The sequence below is a fragment of the Girardinichthys multiradiatus genome, chromosome 17, assembly GCF_021462225.1.
Source record: "Girardinichthys multiradiatus isolate DD_20200921_A chromosome 17, DD_fGirMul_XY1, whole genome shotgun sequence".
Taxonomy (NCBI): domain Eukaryota; kingdom Metazoa; phylum Chordata; class Actinopteri; order Cyprinodontiformes; family Goodeidae; genus Girardinichthys; species Girardinichthys multiradiatus.
Window position 1 is genome coordinate 7,532,874 of NC_061809.1, and position 17,271 is coordinate 7,550,144.

The window sequence follows — 17,271 nt, forward strand, 5'->3', positions numbered from 1 at the left end:
GCGCTATTGCACTGTGGATGCCTTGTACCGATTTCAGTTCATATAAAACCGTCTTGGCAATTGTCTTCACTCTGAAGTCATCCGCTTGTATGCTTCGAAGTACCAGAAGATTCTGAATAGCAGGAATGAGTTTGGGGGTTACGAGTCGTCGTACGATGCGTTGAAAGTTGACTTGGTAATAATCCTCCCCCAGTACCTCCAGGCAATGGTGTTGACGCTGGCTTGGGTGGTTCGTTATACATCCATAGCAGGTTTCTCTGAGATAGTTCAAAGAGGTTATGTTGAATAAATGAAGTATCGCTGTTTTCACCGTATTGATGAGGGTGGTTGAGAACCAACCGTCAATTTCGTCCTCCTGGTTACTCTCATCCTCTGCTGAAGGCTGAGGGTCCTCCATCGGTTCCAGGGTTTGTGTAGGGGCTTCGGTAGAGGGTGAGTAGCCGGTGGCTACCTCCTCCTCCACGACCACCTTCATGTCTTCAGGCAGGACATTCGCGTCTACAGACTCAGCCATGAATAGCGGTGATGGTGAGCAGAGGTCTGGAGAAAGCGGTAGATATTTCATGTTGTATCCTGTAGGTGATGCAGGACTGTAGTGGTTCTCTGAGAATGAGGATGTTGAGGTGGATGGTGAGAAGAGGTCAGGGGAAGGCGGATGATATGGTCCAATGTTGAAGCTTTCATCGTGCTCAGGAGAGAAGTGGATCTCTGCTCGGTGGTTGTAGAGATCCCTGTATGGTGTCGGTCCACTCATTCTCATGATACGATTCTCAGTGCCTGTGAGCTTGCAGTTATCCCCCCCGTATATATATCATAGGAAGGGGCGTGTCCTCAGAAGAGGGTTCGTTCTAAACGTAAAACAGGAAACGTCAGCGTTTTTTTCACTGACATGACATCGATCCAACTTCGTGACTTTTGGAAAAGGTCGGAAAGACGATGTCCAATTTCACTCATCTTCTCTGCCCAAGCTTCAAACGGCAGAGCCAGCATTGTCTTGAATACGCCGCAGTCTTGATTGAAAGCCTCCAACACAAACAGATCTGAGGGACTCGTCCGGTTGTTCCTGCGTCTGCTTGCCCTAAAAGACCAGCGGCCATTTGCTGTGGTTTTTGACCCCCACACTGCGCTAAAGAGAGGTTCTCTCTCAGCTATTTCAACATCGGATGGTATATGAAACATTCTCGCCCGTTTTACAGGTCAAGGAGACAGTTCATTTTCTTCTTCTTCTTCTTCCTCCCTCTCCTGCCTTGAGACTGTTTCAGGGCTATCATTAAGGTGCGGGATTGCAAGCTTTAACACAGCCCAGTCGCTGTGGGTGAGTGTACACAGAGCCAGTGATCCATTAAATACCTCATCTTGATCCAATTGATACAGGCAAAGCTCTCCTATTTCATACATGAAAATATAACCCCAACTGCCAACCAGGCCATATGGCTCCAAAGACCATTCTTCCTGCAGAGTCTTGAACGGGGGTCTTTGTACCCTGCAGATGTAGGATGTTGATTTCTTAGGAGCATTCAATTCACGGGATGAATACTGGTAGACGGTCACTGGGGTTTCGCACAGAACTGACATACCTCTTGGCCGAACCGAGGTCTGATTTTCAACCATGGTTGTTGAAGTTGATTTTGGATCCTCATCATCGGTAGAGTATGTCACGACGGGAATTCCGATAGGTATCTCCGTTGAGGAAGTATATGATGCAGTTGCTTGTTCATCATCATCATCTTGGCACGCGTTGCGTTTCTCCTCCGCTTGACGATAAACTCTCTTAACTCTAGCCATTGTTGAACGGGTGTTCTTTTTTTCCAACGAATGCTGCATGTAAAGTGCAGAGTTTTATCTCTGTATTTAAAGTAAACACTAAGGCACGCCCTATTGTTTTCATTGGGTTATTCAAGGTTTAACGATGCTTACAAACACACCCCCTCTATTTTTAATTGGTGCTGATGCCAAACAGTTTCCGATAATACCATATTTGTCTTGTTCTATTTATAACAAACACACCCCTGTGTTTTAATTGACTCATTTAAGGTATTGCCCCTAATGACGACAACCAATCAGCATCCACTGTTACGCCCCCCTTGGACACACCACCTGCTTGACCACGTGACCTCCTGCCCACATGGCAACCACATGGCGCCCATATGGCCCCCACCGGAAATCCCGCCCTCACCGGAAGTCCCACCCACCTGTCAAAAAGTTTGATGAAAGGGTGTACTTAAATTCTCTGTAATCTTTAAAGATTTCAAACAAATCACATTATTAAATGTTTTACTGATAAAAAGTGTATAAATATTTTCAGCGTTCACAGCTAGATCAGGTTATTTACTTTATCCTGACTTAACTTAATTTACTTACTGATCAACGTGTGTGAACATCTCTATTAAAGCAGGAATTTTGGTGGTTTGTGGTTTCAGATGTATGTTGCCAAAAAGGAATTAAAGAAGCAATCGTGCCTGCCCATTAACCTGGAAAGGGTTATAAAGCTATTTTCAAACAATTTGCCGTTCACCGTTCTACAGTTAAAAAGAGGTTAACTACATGTGGAAAACCTTTAAGTCATCTGCTGTCTTTCTAGAAGTTGACATTAAAATATGAGACCAGGCAATGGTCTGAGAAATTGCCCCAAAACCCAAGATGTATCTCATTTTATGTGTTTGAGTTCATGAGGACACAATTTCATTCAAAATATACAAACTAAGCCTTAAACAGTATGGCTTGTTTAGAAGGTTTGCCAGTAGAAAGGCCTTTCCCTCTTGAAATTGGTCAGCACAATTTATGTTTGCAAAGTTGAATCTGAATGAAGCACAAGACCTTTGGAAGAATATTTTTGGTGTTAATACACCGCACTAACTTGGGCCAATGAGTAATAAAACACCTCAGACGAACTGCTTCCTTCTCACCCCAGCAAAAATCGCTCCTTTATCACAATAACACTCTATATATTCATTCAGAACATATATAAACTTTCTCTATGGTTTTCCTGACAGCTGCATATTCATCATCTTTTGTTTACTGTACCCACAATCCCTCCTCTGCACATGTGCAAACCATCTCAGTCTTTCCCCTCAAATTTTGACTCCAGATCGCTCGACCTGAGCTATCACTCTGATGCATAAATTTCTAATTCCAGTAGTTTCTTTTGGTCACTTCCAATAAGCTGTCCTCTTTACCTGTCTTTTGCACCAACAGACCTTAGGTCGACCATGCATAACTGCAAAATCTTACTTTACCACTAATCACCCAAAGAGGAGTGTTTTAAACGGTAAATTCCTACATTTTCTATTTAATCTGAGTTGGGATTCCATCAGGTATGAAACAACTTTGGTTTATAATTACAATTATCATACTATAATAAGACATACAATATTAATTTAAAAGTATATTGCCATTGCTGACACAGAGTTTACCTCTTCCTTGCACTGGGACTCGGAAGTGACAAAAGATCTTTGTCAATCTGTTCAAAGGTCCTCCACTGCTGCTGATGAGTAAATCATGAGTGAGTACAACAGAGACAACTCACATCAGTTTCTGACTACATTCCTAATCACAACGCAGACTGAAACCTGGCACTTGTTAAAATGTGTTAAGGGACGTGTTACAAGTTGTTTCTGACACCAGCTTACCCAGATGTTTCCCTCCAGCTGCTTTGCTCCTGGTTTGATGTGCTCCAGGGACATGGTAAAGTTTGAAAAAAAGTGGGTGACTGATAAGTAGAAATAAAGGAAAAGTGATAAATTCTTTGAAAAAGGAAAGGTTATCTGTGACAGCTGGAGAAACAGGACTGTGAACCAGGTGTGTGGGGAATCTCCCCATCTGCCTTTGTTGTTAAATATTTAACAAAAATTAAAAGATGAACGAAAAAAAGTGTTGGGGTAAAATAGTGTAAAGGTCAAAGGAAAATACAAGTATGTAAGTTGAAAGGGGGACAAAAAAAAATAAAAGTTCCAGTCAAAGAAAAAAATAACTAATCGAGGAATGCTGGGAATAGGAAAGAGCAGAGAGACGGTGACAGAAAACTGAGTGGAAAACACAACTGCTGGAAAAGAAGTCACTGAAAGAGAATAAAAAGAAAACAGAGCCCACAGAAAAACTGACACCTGAAGAGAGACAAATGGGAAAAACCTAAGGTGGAGGGCATGATGGATCACAATCGTCAAAACAGCCTTTATAGGTGTGCATGCATGTCTTTACTGACTCACTGCAAGGTAACAACCTGTAGACATCAAGTGTGTTGAGGCAGAGTCCCTGAGATTAAATGATGGGTCTACAGAAAGTTGGAAAACAAAATCAACACTGCACATTTAAGGTGGTACATGTAAAGGTTCAATGGAGAGCCAGCATCTGGTTATCTCACACTGGGAAGGACCAGACATGGCTCTCATAAGAACTTGAAAAATCAATGCACTTACTTTAGCCTACTCTTTCTGAGTGCCTCAGGTTCCTTTGGGTCAAGTGGTGGTCCTTACTTTTAGATCTGATAGTTGCTGCATTCACTTAAAAGATGATTTTTTTTTTTTTAAAGATTAACACATTTTCACTAGAGTGCAGCAACATCTGGTTGTTAAAAAGCTCATAAAACCTAATGAACGGAATTCTCTTGTGCCGGCACTAGACTGTTGTCTGGTACATGAAGGAGAAATGTGGAACAATGGACCAGAGCTTTACCCTAGCAGAGTTGCTGAGAAGGCCATGGGAGTTCAAGTGTCCAGTTCATATGCCATGCATGTTGACAACTGAGATGAGCCTTATGATTATGTTCCCAGAGAGAACTCATGTTACCCCTAAAACACCTGGATGAGTTTAATATTTGAAAGACTTTTCTGGTTTAGATGATGTTTCCCAATCATCTGTAACAACAAAGATGTGAGGATACGATTAATTCCCACTGAAGTAACTTCATTTATCTGTTGCATTCTGTTCTTGAGCTCTTGTGGAAAACTGAAAAACAGTTATAAAAAAAATAACCAGTTAATAAGTATAGTGCTGTTTTTGTACCTACATTTTACCATGAGTGATGGTAGTCAGCATTTAAGTTAACCTGAAAAATGTAATTCCTTGTAAATTTCTTGCTGCTGAGATTCTGTTTTTGAACTAGTTTTATGATTAATCTAATTTGTCTTAAAGTTTTAGAGAGAAAACTGTGTCTGTACTTCCAGAGGAGGGTATTTTTAACCCGTGTGGCTGTACTGTAAACACCGGCCACTTTGTCTGTTCTCACTCCAAAATTTAAACTGCAGACTCCCTGTGGGATGGAAGGCAATGATATAGTGTTTGTCAGACAAGAGGCAATGAAAGATGTAGTGAAAGGAAGGAATGAAATTTTCTGAAATATTTTCCCAATTTTTACCCAATGGTCATTAGCAAATCTCAGTAGAAATGAACTAATGCAAAAACTGTAAGTAAATCAAGTCTGTGGTGGCTAAGGCATATGCTAAGGTAATCTGATTTATTTGTGTGTCTTGGTTTAATTTGATAATCTCTTGGTTCAGAATGATGTGTAAGAACAAAAATCACTGCCATGTTTCCTGCTTGGAAAAGGCGAGGAGAGCTGGGGTGCTTTGTCTGTTAACACATTAGTTCTGATTGGCTGAACAGACCACAGACTTGTTGACCGTGAACTGCAATAATACCACAGCTGCAGGAAAAAAAAAAACTGTTACAACTCAGCATCAAGCTCATCAAGGCTGATACAAAAAGGTGCACAGACAAATAAAGCAGCATCTTTGTTTTCTTGTAAGCAGTTTTCAATTGTTATGGTTTTATAGTTCAGTTATATTAATTTATTTGTCAACTGTTGAGCAGTGATCTTATATAACACTAAACTTGAACTACAATGGAAAATGCAATGCCACCCAAACAGACATGCTTGATGGAAAAGTCTCCAGCTTGAACAAGAGTTGATTAGGTGAAGATGTACAATGATTTGTCCCAGGAGGGTCTGGAAGTTCAGGACAAATGTTTGAGCGACATTAGCTTTTTAGACCTAACAAACCAGCACCCTATGGAGGGATTTGAAAAGCACTCTATTGCTAGAGTTTATGTAATTTGCCAAGGGGGTAAGTAGTTCTGAGATTATCTGTAAGTCAAATTCTGGCAGCAGTCAGATAAATGTAATTACCTGACTGCTGAATAACATTGTTAATCTGATGTCTGTGTTAAGAGGAAACATGTATTTAAAAGTCCTCCAGAGGTTGTGGATAACATGACAGCATATCATTAGTATGTATTTACTATGTTAATGTAGCTCCCAATCCAAATTGTACACATTTGTTTATAATTAGTGTTCTCACAACTTTGTTTTGGGCCTAAAAAGACACCTCGTGTTAATGTTATACATGTGGTGGTTGAAAAAGAACTCTGCCTTTCTGTTTAAGAGGGTGTGGCCCTAAATATTAATTCTGGGTCTGAAAGGTATGTTTTATAATTACCTATCTACCTTGAAAAGCAACAGAAAGACTTTGAAAAAAAGTCAAGAAAAGCCTAAAAGCCTATGACTCTGGCCTTTTTGGATAGTTCATCTGTAAATAGATCAGTTGGAACTAGAGTTCAAACTTTCCTGCAGTGACAACTTCTCCACCAGATATGGAAATAAGCAGTCACTGAATCAGACCACCCATGGCCAGAACATGTTCAGACACCCTATCAAACCAATATCAACTAATTTTCTTTTTTCTGCTGGACCAACCTACCCACCTCTGGCTCCACCTGACCTCTCTGTTGTTTCAGCAGTGTCATACTTTTCCATTATAACGTTCCTGCCATTTATTGTTTTGCTGTATGGAACATAAAGTAATGCAGTGCTGCCCTTTCCCAGTCTGTTGTGGTGCTCTTTTTTCAGCTGACAAAAAAAGACTACTAGGATTTTCACTCACTTATGGCAAAGACTAATTCAGGGAAATATTTTAGGTTTGGAGAAAACATGAGCAGTGAAATGTTATAGATACCATTAAAACTTCATTATTCAATGTTATTTTCTAACATGATTAGCAAAAAGATGGATGGATGGATGGATGGATGGATAAAAATGTCGCCACAACATGATGCTGTCACCACCATGTTTTACCATCATTCTGTCAAAAACGTTTCTGTGAAAATCATACATGCTTTGACACCATTGCACATGCGTACCTGTAGGTTCACTAATAGAGGATTTAAATTCTTGGTAAGAAATCAATCCAAAGTTGTCTTCTTCTTCTCTTTTTAGTAGAGACAGGAGAGTGTAGCCCACCTATTAAGCTGTAGTGAAAAGTGTATGACTCTAAATGAATCACTAAGACAAAGACATAGTGCAGCCGGCCTGTCTGCATTGGACAGTCCAAACCTGGTTTGCATTGAATATCAAAAGAATGTTGGAACCCATAAAACAGTTGATATAAGGTGTAAACCATGCAAACAGAGACAGAAAACTCAAGAAAGCAAGAACACACAGTAAAGGCCACCCAGAGAAAGAACAAACATTGTTTATATTCTACTCACTCAAGTCACTGGACCACTGACACTTCACCCAACTACAATTACTTTGAACATGTTCAAGTTGTTGTCTAGATGTTTATCTGGACAGAGCAGGAAATGCACCAAATGAGAAAATACACAACAAGCGATCCGGATAGCTTTCTTCAGTCATCAGAGTATCTTCTGCACAAGCACACGCAGGGTCAACAGGATGTTTTTTGTTCTTCAAGTGGGCGAGCGTGTCTGGCACCCGTCTGCACTTCCGGTAAATACTCAAGTACTTTGCAGGATAACATTTCCCAGACATCAAAGCGCAGCAAAAATAGCAGCGTGTAATGGTCATGACTTGTGTGAAAAAAACTTCTGATAAACGCCCATATTTACCCTATGGAGTATGATTTTCTTCACTTGGGGATATCAGATTAATAGCAGAGTGTGGACCTCTTGAAATGAAAGTACACAAATATCATGGATAGCGAATAAGAAAAGTTTAAATCCAATATAAATATCTATTTTTTATCTCATTTACACATCAAATATAGAGGCCATAAGCAGACTTCAGTTCTTCAAAAACACTAAATTATCCCCGGCTGTAGTATTTGGACAGAAGTCAAAACTCCTGATGGACAAGCTAATCATTGGGAGCAGCACTTTATTGAAGCTCGGTCTACTCCCATGAATGCTTCTTGACGGCCTGTCATCATGCAGTGCCACTGGCAGTGACTGATGAGAACTGTCAGCATAAAGAACAACAGGGACAGCAAACGTCTCACCTTATTCTCATCTCCATCAAGAATAGTAAATTGGAATCTCTGACACCTCCAGATCATGGAAAGATTAAGATGAAGCCTTTGATGAGAGCAGGTGTTACACAGTACTACTTACATTGTTCAGTATTAGAAGGTAATGCTGGAAACAGTTATGTAGCACAAACGCCAACAAGCAATAATGAGTTTCAAAAATCCTTGTAGTTTAGACCAAATACAATCTGAAGCACATGCTATCCTTAGCACAGTTAGTGACTAATCATTAGCTAGTTGCCCTATTTTCACAATACTTACAAATCCTTCACATCTCATCTTTTTCCCTTTTACCATTTTACCAAACCCAAATGTTACCATATGAAGAGTGCTGGAGGGTCCTTGAATGGTTTTGAAACCCAGTGAGAAGTCTTTAGAAGTAAAACCTGTCAACACATGAGGGAAACTCAATAACTATTTAATTTCTTACTTCAAAATAAGAGTAAAAACATAGAGGGCATCAAACTTTAAGAGCAGAACCTTCATTTTAGAGGCCCTCAACACTTTAGACATATTTTCAAGCTGGAAGCAACTGGACAGTGCTTCAGGAGATCTCAATTTGACAAATGTGGCCTTTTAATATTGCAGAATCTTATTACACCCCTACTATCTACAACTTTAGCTTTGATTTCATTTAGAGATGTAGGACATGAGGATGAAGTTAAATCCATTAATGTGAATCAGTGTTATCTTAACTTTCTGCCAAGATAGCAAACAATATCAAGTTGAAAATACTTGCAGACCACAATTTTGTTTTTGTTAAAAATGCAAAAATTGAATTGACTGAAAAATTGAATTGATTGAAATGTTTTATTTGTATTTGGTCAACAATAAACTAAACAGGCAGTGTTTTAAGGAATCAAACAAAGATCAACAAAGACTAATTTTGCAGAAAAGGTGTCTGCAGGTCAAAAAGCTCTTGCTGTATTTAGCCAATTCTATGGAATGGGTTTTGCTCAACTCAGCTTTTGAGGAAAAAGTTCCTGGATGTATGTGGTCCTTTCTACTATCAAATATAATTTGGGCAAAAAGACCAATAAAAGAAATTTTTTGGTGCCCAATATTTAAAATTTTAAGAAGATTTTAATTAAGTTACAGTCTTGTCCTAAAACATTAAAACGTGTCAGAACATCAATCTGTTCTGGCTGGCTGATTTGTACAACTGTGAATACTGTACTGTCCCAAAATCATGTGGCTGTAATTTCTGGAAGAAGCTTTAACTAGTATAATGATTACCAAAAGGAATTTAAAACAAATGGCTACTGGTGTGAGCCACTAAACTGAATTTATTTTAAAGAAACTGTAAGCAGCAACAAGATAATAATCTACATACCTGAGACTGGAAAATATGTTTCAGTACTATTGTGGCCAATTATGCCTACTATCACTAATTTGCATCATACCTAAATTCATATCTATTGTATGTGCTGTATTTGGTCATATTGAAATTAATAATGCCTAACTAATTTAGCACTGTTTAACAGCAAACACACAATTAATTAATTAAATAATTGTAAATAATTCAGGCAAGAAGACATTAACTCAAATGTTAAAGCATAGCTCTAGAAACACCTAACCATATTTCAAATGCCTGCAGTAAGATGTGCCAAGTAATGTTATTAGAGAGCAGGTTAGCTAGCATTAGCAATAAAAGCTGATAATGCATTTTTCAGCATATTTATACATTCCAATAACATAGCAACATGTTAACAGACAGGTTGTACAGTACTAGGATTAGTGACTAATTTAATGAGTTAAAACTGCTAAAAGTTTATTACTGCGGCCTTAATCACTTTTTCAGATACTTGACAGCCATATTGTATTTTGACATTGAGGTTGGGGAAGAACGCTGTTGGGATTCCGATTTCAGAGGGCGTTCCAGTTGACTCTTCCAACTTAGAACATGAATAGTCTGAATTCTGCGTAAAGTATCACTGAGTATCAAGGCTGTTAGCCATGTTTTACTGCAGTCTTCCCCAGACTTCTGGTTTAGGAAGGATACAATAACTGTGCCCTCTCAACCCCATTCAACACCATGGCAGCAGCAGCCAAGGGGCTGCAGTCCTTCAGTAAAAAGTGATCCTGCTCTCACCATCATTGCATATGATAATATTAAACAACTAACCTGAGTAGAGAAACAGGATTGGTATTGTTACAGATGTGTTTCTGGAAAGCTTAGCGTTGGCAGCTATTTCTAAGAGACAACACAGGATTAACACCCCATGCTAACACATTTACAGAGCAGAAACATTTAGTATTTTTGTCAATTGAATGCTTTAAAATTTTAACACTTAAATTTGGTCATCCTGCTGCAGGGCAGCATCTGTTGCCATGTCACCCTGCTGATTAATTGTTTGCCTCTGTTTATAATAAAACAGATTGAGAAGATTTTGTCTTAAGGCATTCTAAGGCACGTCTGCGCTATGGGTCAAATCTGATTGTTACTAAGCAGAAAAATGGAAATTTCCAGCACAGCCTACAGAGATGTTTGGAGGGAGCTATTGTACTGGAAAACACAACTAAAGTAAGGATGTACTGAACCTCTGCCAAACAAGCCAACACTTGCTGACACCATTGTATATGGAGAGGTGGGGGCTGCATGTGCACAAAACAAGCAGGGATTCACATTCACCACCCCAATAAACACACACACACACACAAACATATATATATATACACACACACATACGTGTTTTACTATCTTTATGAGGACCTTTCAGTTACTTCCATTGACTTCCATTCATTTTCCTTGATTTTTAGTGCCTAACCCTGACCCTAACACTAACCCTAACCAGTTAATACCTAACCCTAACAATAACTCAATTCATACCCTAGTCCTAAACTCACCCTAACCCCTGTCCCAAGAACGGAATTTGGAAAAGTGAGGACCAGGAAAATGTCCTTACTTTGCGATAAAAATACGAAAATTGGTTCTCACTCAGCAACACGTACAAGTACACACACACACACACACACACACCTTCACTTGATTCTATGTGATAATAGAGAACAAGGAGTGTTGGTGAATATGAAGGAGTGAAAATAAGCATATTAGTGTTTTTTTCCTCTGAAATACAAGGGAGTTCTTAAAGGACAACACAACACAATTAGACGACCAATTACTCATCCATACCACCATTCCTGAACCACACTGACAGGCTGGGGCAAGTTGGAAATTGCTTCCTGCCTAAGGAAAGTACACTGATTTAATTTTTGAGGTAATTTAGCTGATGCTCTGTCAATGAGGGGTTTAAGATCTGTAAACCACCAGGAATATTAAGTGCAGGCATCAGAAAAAAAGAAAAAAAAAAGACATGCTTGCACAATGTGCCAAACTGTCAATAATGTCACAATATAAAGGGACAAATAAAACACTTACTTTAAAGGCAAAGTTAGGATTCTTTAAAACATGATTCTGTTTAGTCATTATAGATTATAGTAATACTGTAGCATATGTTATATGTTGTTAGACAACTAGAATAAAATGTAGAGCTAACAAAATACAATCGTGGTTCCAAAAAAACAATAGATAAAGATAAAAACAATGTCTAAACAGAAAAACTGTAAAACTTCTAAACACGGACAAGTAGAAACATCAGACCGTAAAGACTAATTTTCTCAGCTGAAAAAGATGCGAGTTATGCAATATTATGTTGCCTGGGGCAGTCAACTATATTGGTTCACCCATATAGGTGATCATTAGCCTGCTGGGATCATTTCCAACACTTTTACTGTGTTGCAAAAGCTAAAACCTGTACTTTACCTCTGGAGGACTTGGAACGGACTGATTAATCTAAACTGATGAGGTGACCGATATAGCCGAAAGGTTTCAGCTTTTTGTTAATACACAAAGCTGTTTGGCTGAGAGAACAGCTACAAGTTTCACAGTCTCTTGAAAAAGTCTAGATCTTTAATATCTGCTAATATAGCAGCGTAGTCCATGGATGTAAACCTTTTTAGTTAAAGTTGCTTTAAATATTCAGAATTACTTCAGATGGTTTCCTACATCTGGCTAGCTGTTGGTCTTCCACCACTCTGAGGATTTCCAACAACTCCAATCAATCTCTTGCTAACTCTCCATTATACTTAATGTATACAGGAGCATGTTGTGCAACCACAATAACTGTCCCTGAAACATGTGACCTAGTGAAAAAAGTGTGACGGACGAGATTTCACCCTCAATGAGTTTTTTTATTTTTTATTTGAATCATTCATGTGTGAAGAATTGCTCCAGGCCTATTTTTTACTGACATGAACTACACAGAACTTTCCTTTAATACACCAAGCTGAAGTTAAAACAAATGCTGTCAGTTTATCAACAAGTTAATGATGGACTTCCACCTTCCCCCCACCTCCACGCTCAGTCTGCAGTCGCCCTGCAGGCTGGGTGGACTCGGTCAAAGACATTGCGAGGGTTTAATAGCAGTAGAGCATGGACTCATGTTTGTGTTTCCTATGGGTCAGGAGAAAAGCCAGCAGCTTTGTACCATACCAAAAATGAAATCCAGATTTGAAAAGTAAATTTTGTGTTTCATTACAGTTTATTTTTGTATCAACAGAAAGAACCGATGGCTGGTGGACAAATGGAGCGAGGAAAGATTAACTAACCAAACAGGAAAGTTTCAGTTTGCGCTCTGACAGCTCAATAAGTGGGACACACTGCTGAGTTGCTGAAAGCATTTGGCGGGGAGATTTGAAATCTCCTCCCTCCACCCTGCATATCAACCTTAACTCCTCTGTTGCAGCCTTGGAAAGTGAACAGAGCATATTGGAAAAAGGAAGAAACTTGGCTTAGGCAGTTTTAAATGACGTCTGTTTATCCACAACCTCAACAGAGATGATGTGGTACAAACATGCTTTGGAAACAATAGATCAGCAGCAAGCATCTGTAAAATCTATACAAGCACAGAATGGAAAGGTAAGTTGTTCTCTACATCTTCAAGTGGGCCTAAATATTCACAGCCCTGACTTCCATTCTATCCCTAAAACAAAGCAGACTGGTCAGAAAGATGAGTCAGGATTTGGTCAGTGATTCATTACTCATCTACAGTCCCCTCTTAGTTGATGATGTGAAAACATCACAGCACAGCACAAATGACTCATTCTTGTGTAAAAGTTTGGTTCAGAGGAAAACAGACACCTGCTCCAGCCCAGAGGGGGCCGACAGCCTGACAGGATCACAGTGAGCAAGACTGACACCTGCAGTGCCTCTGCTGCAAACCGATGCGCTACAAGTGTTCATCTTCACTAACCTTGCAGATCTTGCTCTCCTCGGTCTCTGCTCTGGACTTTCCTCCCGGCATCCTCTCCTGCTGGTACTCGGACCTGACTGAGAGCTGGCAGTTGAGCGCTGGGGCCCCGTCGCTTGCCCTAAGTTCCTGCTGCCGGGCAATGAAGCCTTGTGAGGTGGCTGCTCTGACAGCGCTGGGGATGGGGAGGGCAGTGTGCACTGGCTTGGTGCCCACCACAGAGGGTTGCCTAAGCTTGGAAGCCACACCAACTACAGGCATTGTATCTCTCAGGCAACAATAATAACACTGTGGTGGGAGAAAGGTAAAAAGATAACTAAACAAAAAGAGAAAATCTGCAGGGTAGTCCTTTGAGGCTTGGCACAAAAAGGGGAGCGAAAGCAAAGGAAAACCTGCAGTTGCCTCTCAGACTGAGAGGAAAGCAACTGCGCTCATTCTGTGGCCTTAAGCAAGCAGAACTCCCAGAAACTGAGAGGGCTTCTCCTTCCTCCTGCTCACTCCCTCCTCCTTCTCCTCCCACATGCAACACAGCTCCCTCCCCTTCCCTCTCTTTCACTGTCAGAAGTGCACCACGGAGTCAGAGAGAGCAGAGCGAGGGGGCGTGAACTCCTCTCGAAGGTCGACAGCCACCATCGGGAGAAACTGATTGCAGAGACCAGGCTGTGTGTGTTCATATGAATGTCTTTCTAAACATTTGGGAGAGTAACAGATTAAATGTGAACATTAGAAATACAACAATGTGGCAGATTTTCTTGTTAGGATATAGAGTGCCTCACAAACTATTCATGCTATTCATGCAATGCAGAACTTTTTTACATTTGTCATGTTACAACCACAAACTTCAATGGCATTTAATAGGAATGTATGCATATTTTTGACAAAAAAAACCTAAACCTAAACCTAAAAAGTGTGGCATGTATTTGTAGCTGGTCCCTTTTAACAAAATCCTGCTCACCCACCTGCCTGCAGGAGTAACCTAATTAAAGTTGGGCAAAGTTTACAGCTGGGTCCCATTAAAGGGACGGAAGCAAATATATGGCAGGCGCTCTGATTAGATCAAACACAATTAGAACTTGATGGTCTACAAACAAAATGCCAAATGTGGTGGAAACCTAAGACCATACATCTCCCCAAACACATTACTGAAGCAGAACAAGGTGGGGCAGCATCATTCTGTGGGAGTGCTTTATGTCAGCACGGACAGGGTAGTTGATCAGATCTGATGAGATGGAGGAGGCTGAAGAATGACCCGAAATGTAAAGGCAGAACTACAATGGAAAATACATTCCTGTAGTGTTATTAACAATTTTAGTAGATGTGTTGGGAGTCAATACAAATGAGTCGGATGTGGTTGTTAAGGCATTTGATTAGGATTATTCTTGGATGTCCCTTTTCAAAGACTTTGGGGGCCCCTGCCACTTGGTGTTAGGATTCATGGGCCTTTACCAGGATGGATGAATGGATGGACAGACAGATGGATAGAACATAGCCTCCTATTTCAAATGGAAGACTTGTTGGTTTTGTTTCACAGACTGCTTCTGAATCTGGCTTTGTTTTCGTTAAATCCCCAGTGGACCAGTGGAAGTGCTGTTGTCAAACAGGAGTAAATTTAAGGTCTGAAAAAGACCAAATTATCTTATAATGTCTTGTCTTATATCACATTTTAAAAATGTCCCCTTTATTATATGACTCACAGAAAGAGTATCGCAGGCCAGAAAAATCCAATCAAGCAAGCAGCACTGGGACATATGGTACATATATGGTCCATAAAGCATTTGGACTATTAAAACCATGCAATATCACATGCATCTTGTTTTTCCTGTTTTCTTAAAAGGACTTCCTCATAAGTACAGTTTTATATGAAAGATTGCATCTGGTTCAGGTTAGAGAAGCTGAGCAAAATGCTGGAGTCAGAGAGGCACAGTGTGGAGTCACTGCAAACCAGAACTTTAAAAGATGGGATTGTCCAATGAAAGAAGCAGCAAAAGGAAGGAAAACAATACAGACAGCCTCAGACTGTCAATGTTTCCTAAAAATTGCAGCATCGAAAATATTCTTTAACAGACCCAGCCATTATATCCTTTGTTTTTTTTGCCTTCCCATTTCTGAAGCCAGACCTACATTTTTAACCTGTGCAAATCGAATGGTCAAATGTTAAGATGAAAGGATCCTCTTAGGAACCTGTCAAGAATGGCCTCATTATATTAAATGTGGCTGCGTCCTCTGGTACTCTGCTTCATGCAGGTTCAATGTTTTGCCTGGGCTCTGCCTTCTTCCACCCAGAATAGAACCAGCTAGTTCAACATGTTTTCAATCATGCAACAGTGGCTATCATGACAGGTCTAAAACAACAGAACACCGCATGAAAGACTGGCACAAGTCCAGCCTGGGCTCCAGCTCCTGGTAAGGGCTTAGTTGCAGGAACACAAGCCTGCTTGGGGGGCATCAAACTTCCCAGGACAGCCTGGAACTGTTGGGACGCCTGTACCTTAGAAGGTTTTGTTGAGTTAAACTGAAACAAACTTGCACCTTAGTGAGTCTATGAAAGCTCAGAAGGCACTCTGTACTGGATAGACATCAAAGAACACCTACGGGTAAAGGAACTTCTGCTGTAATACAGTTGCTGAATCACCTCTTTAAACAGCAGTTAAGTTTCCAAAGTCAACACTTAATCCCAGGTTACCTTTTATCCACACGAACCAAGCGAGCAGGTCGGTAACCTTATGTTTGGCTACAAGGCCAAATGACTTCTCTAAAAATAGTGCTAGAGCCAACTGTGTCATGGCTGAAATATGAAGGGTAAAACAGGGAAAATGATGATGGAAGGAAATAAAACATACATATTTTAGGCTGAATTACTTTGAAAGTGTGGCCTTTGAAATATTAACAGAGCAAAACAATGAGTCTAACACCCATGTTGGGTCAATTTTTAAGGCCATTGTTCTGGAGAATCTAAATGTAGGTGTTTCCACATGTCTGACCAAAACTAATGACAGACTAGATTCCATGTTGGTCATAATATGGTTGTGATCTTTTGAAGAATTGATATCATAGAAGGTAGTGGATCTGAGGAAACTATAGCTAGGTACCAGCTTGATAACCATATGATAGCTTCAAAGAGTACTCTGTTCTGATGCTTGCTTATATGTAAGCACTTCATCTTCACCACATCTAGATGCTTAAATGCATTAGGTTGCCGACATGTGATTGGCTGATTTGTGTAAACAAGCGATTGAACAGCTGTACAAGTAAAATGGGTCAGGAGTTTATTAGCTCAACCTACAAGTGTTTTTAAGGCTGGGCTTCATTGTTCTACTGAGCAGAAAGCAAACATGACAAAAAATCTGGCAGTAGCATTTGGTGACACTCAGATGTTTCATCTTACCAAGGACACTGAAGCAGAGTGAGTTTCAGCTGCTACAGTTAAACAATGGTGCAACTAGTGAAGCATGAAAACAGATATTTCATGTTATTTTTCAGCACAAATTTTCTTGCAAAGATTTTGGTTGTTTCTGAAAGATCTTAGGACTAGACAGACCTCAACTCCAGTGTAAGAAGTATTTTTTTTACAGATTTTTATAAAGGGTGGGGGAAAAAAAACAGATATGCAAGACAGGCTCTAACTCAAAGTACAAAAAATGTCACTCAGCCAGTCTCTGACTCGTTGTTCTTCCCGGTACAAAATAAACTTGTAAAAGGCAAACCTCAGCCTTTCATTACCGTATTACTAATGCCCACAATTATTTACTTTGTAGCTCTTTTTC

The 17,271-nt window shown here is 40.0% G+C and overlaps 1 protein-coding gene across 5 annotated transcripts in view; it reads right to left on the minus strand.

The window, feature by feature from the left end:
* Window positions 1–13,962, minus strand: part of nav3 (neuron navigator 3) — a 250,336-nt gene extending 236,374 nt beyond the window's left edge. For 3 of the 5 annotated variants that reach the window (XM_047390367.1, XM_047390370.1, XM_047390368.1), the window contains exon 1: window positions 13,511–13,962. In XM_047390367.1, the coding sequence (XP_047246323.1) occupies window positions 13,511–13,768 (258 nt within the window). In that variant the 5' untranslated portion in view covers window positions 13,769–13,962. The remainder of the gene's footprint in view (window positions 1–13,510) is intronic. The other 2 variants (XM_047390372.1, XM_047390369.1) reach the window with 1 other exon arrangement.
* Between the last annotated feature and the right edge of the window lie 3,309 nt (window positions 13,963–17,271).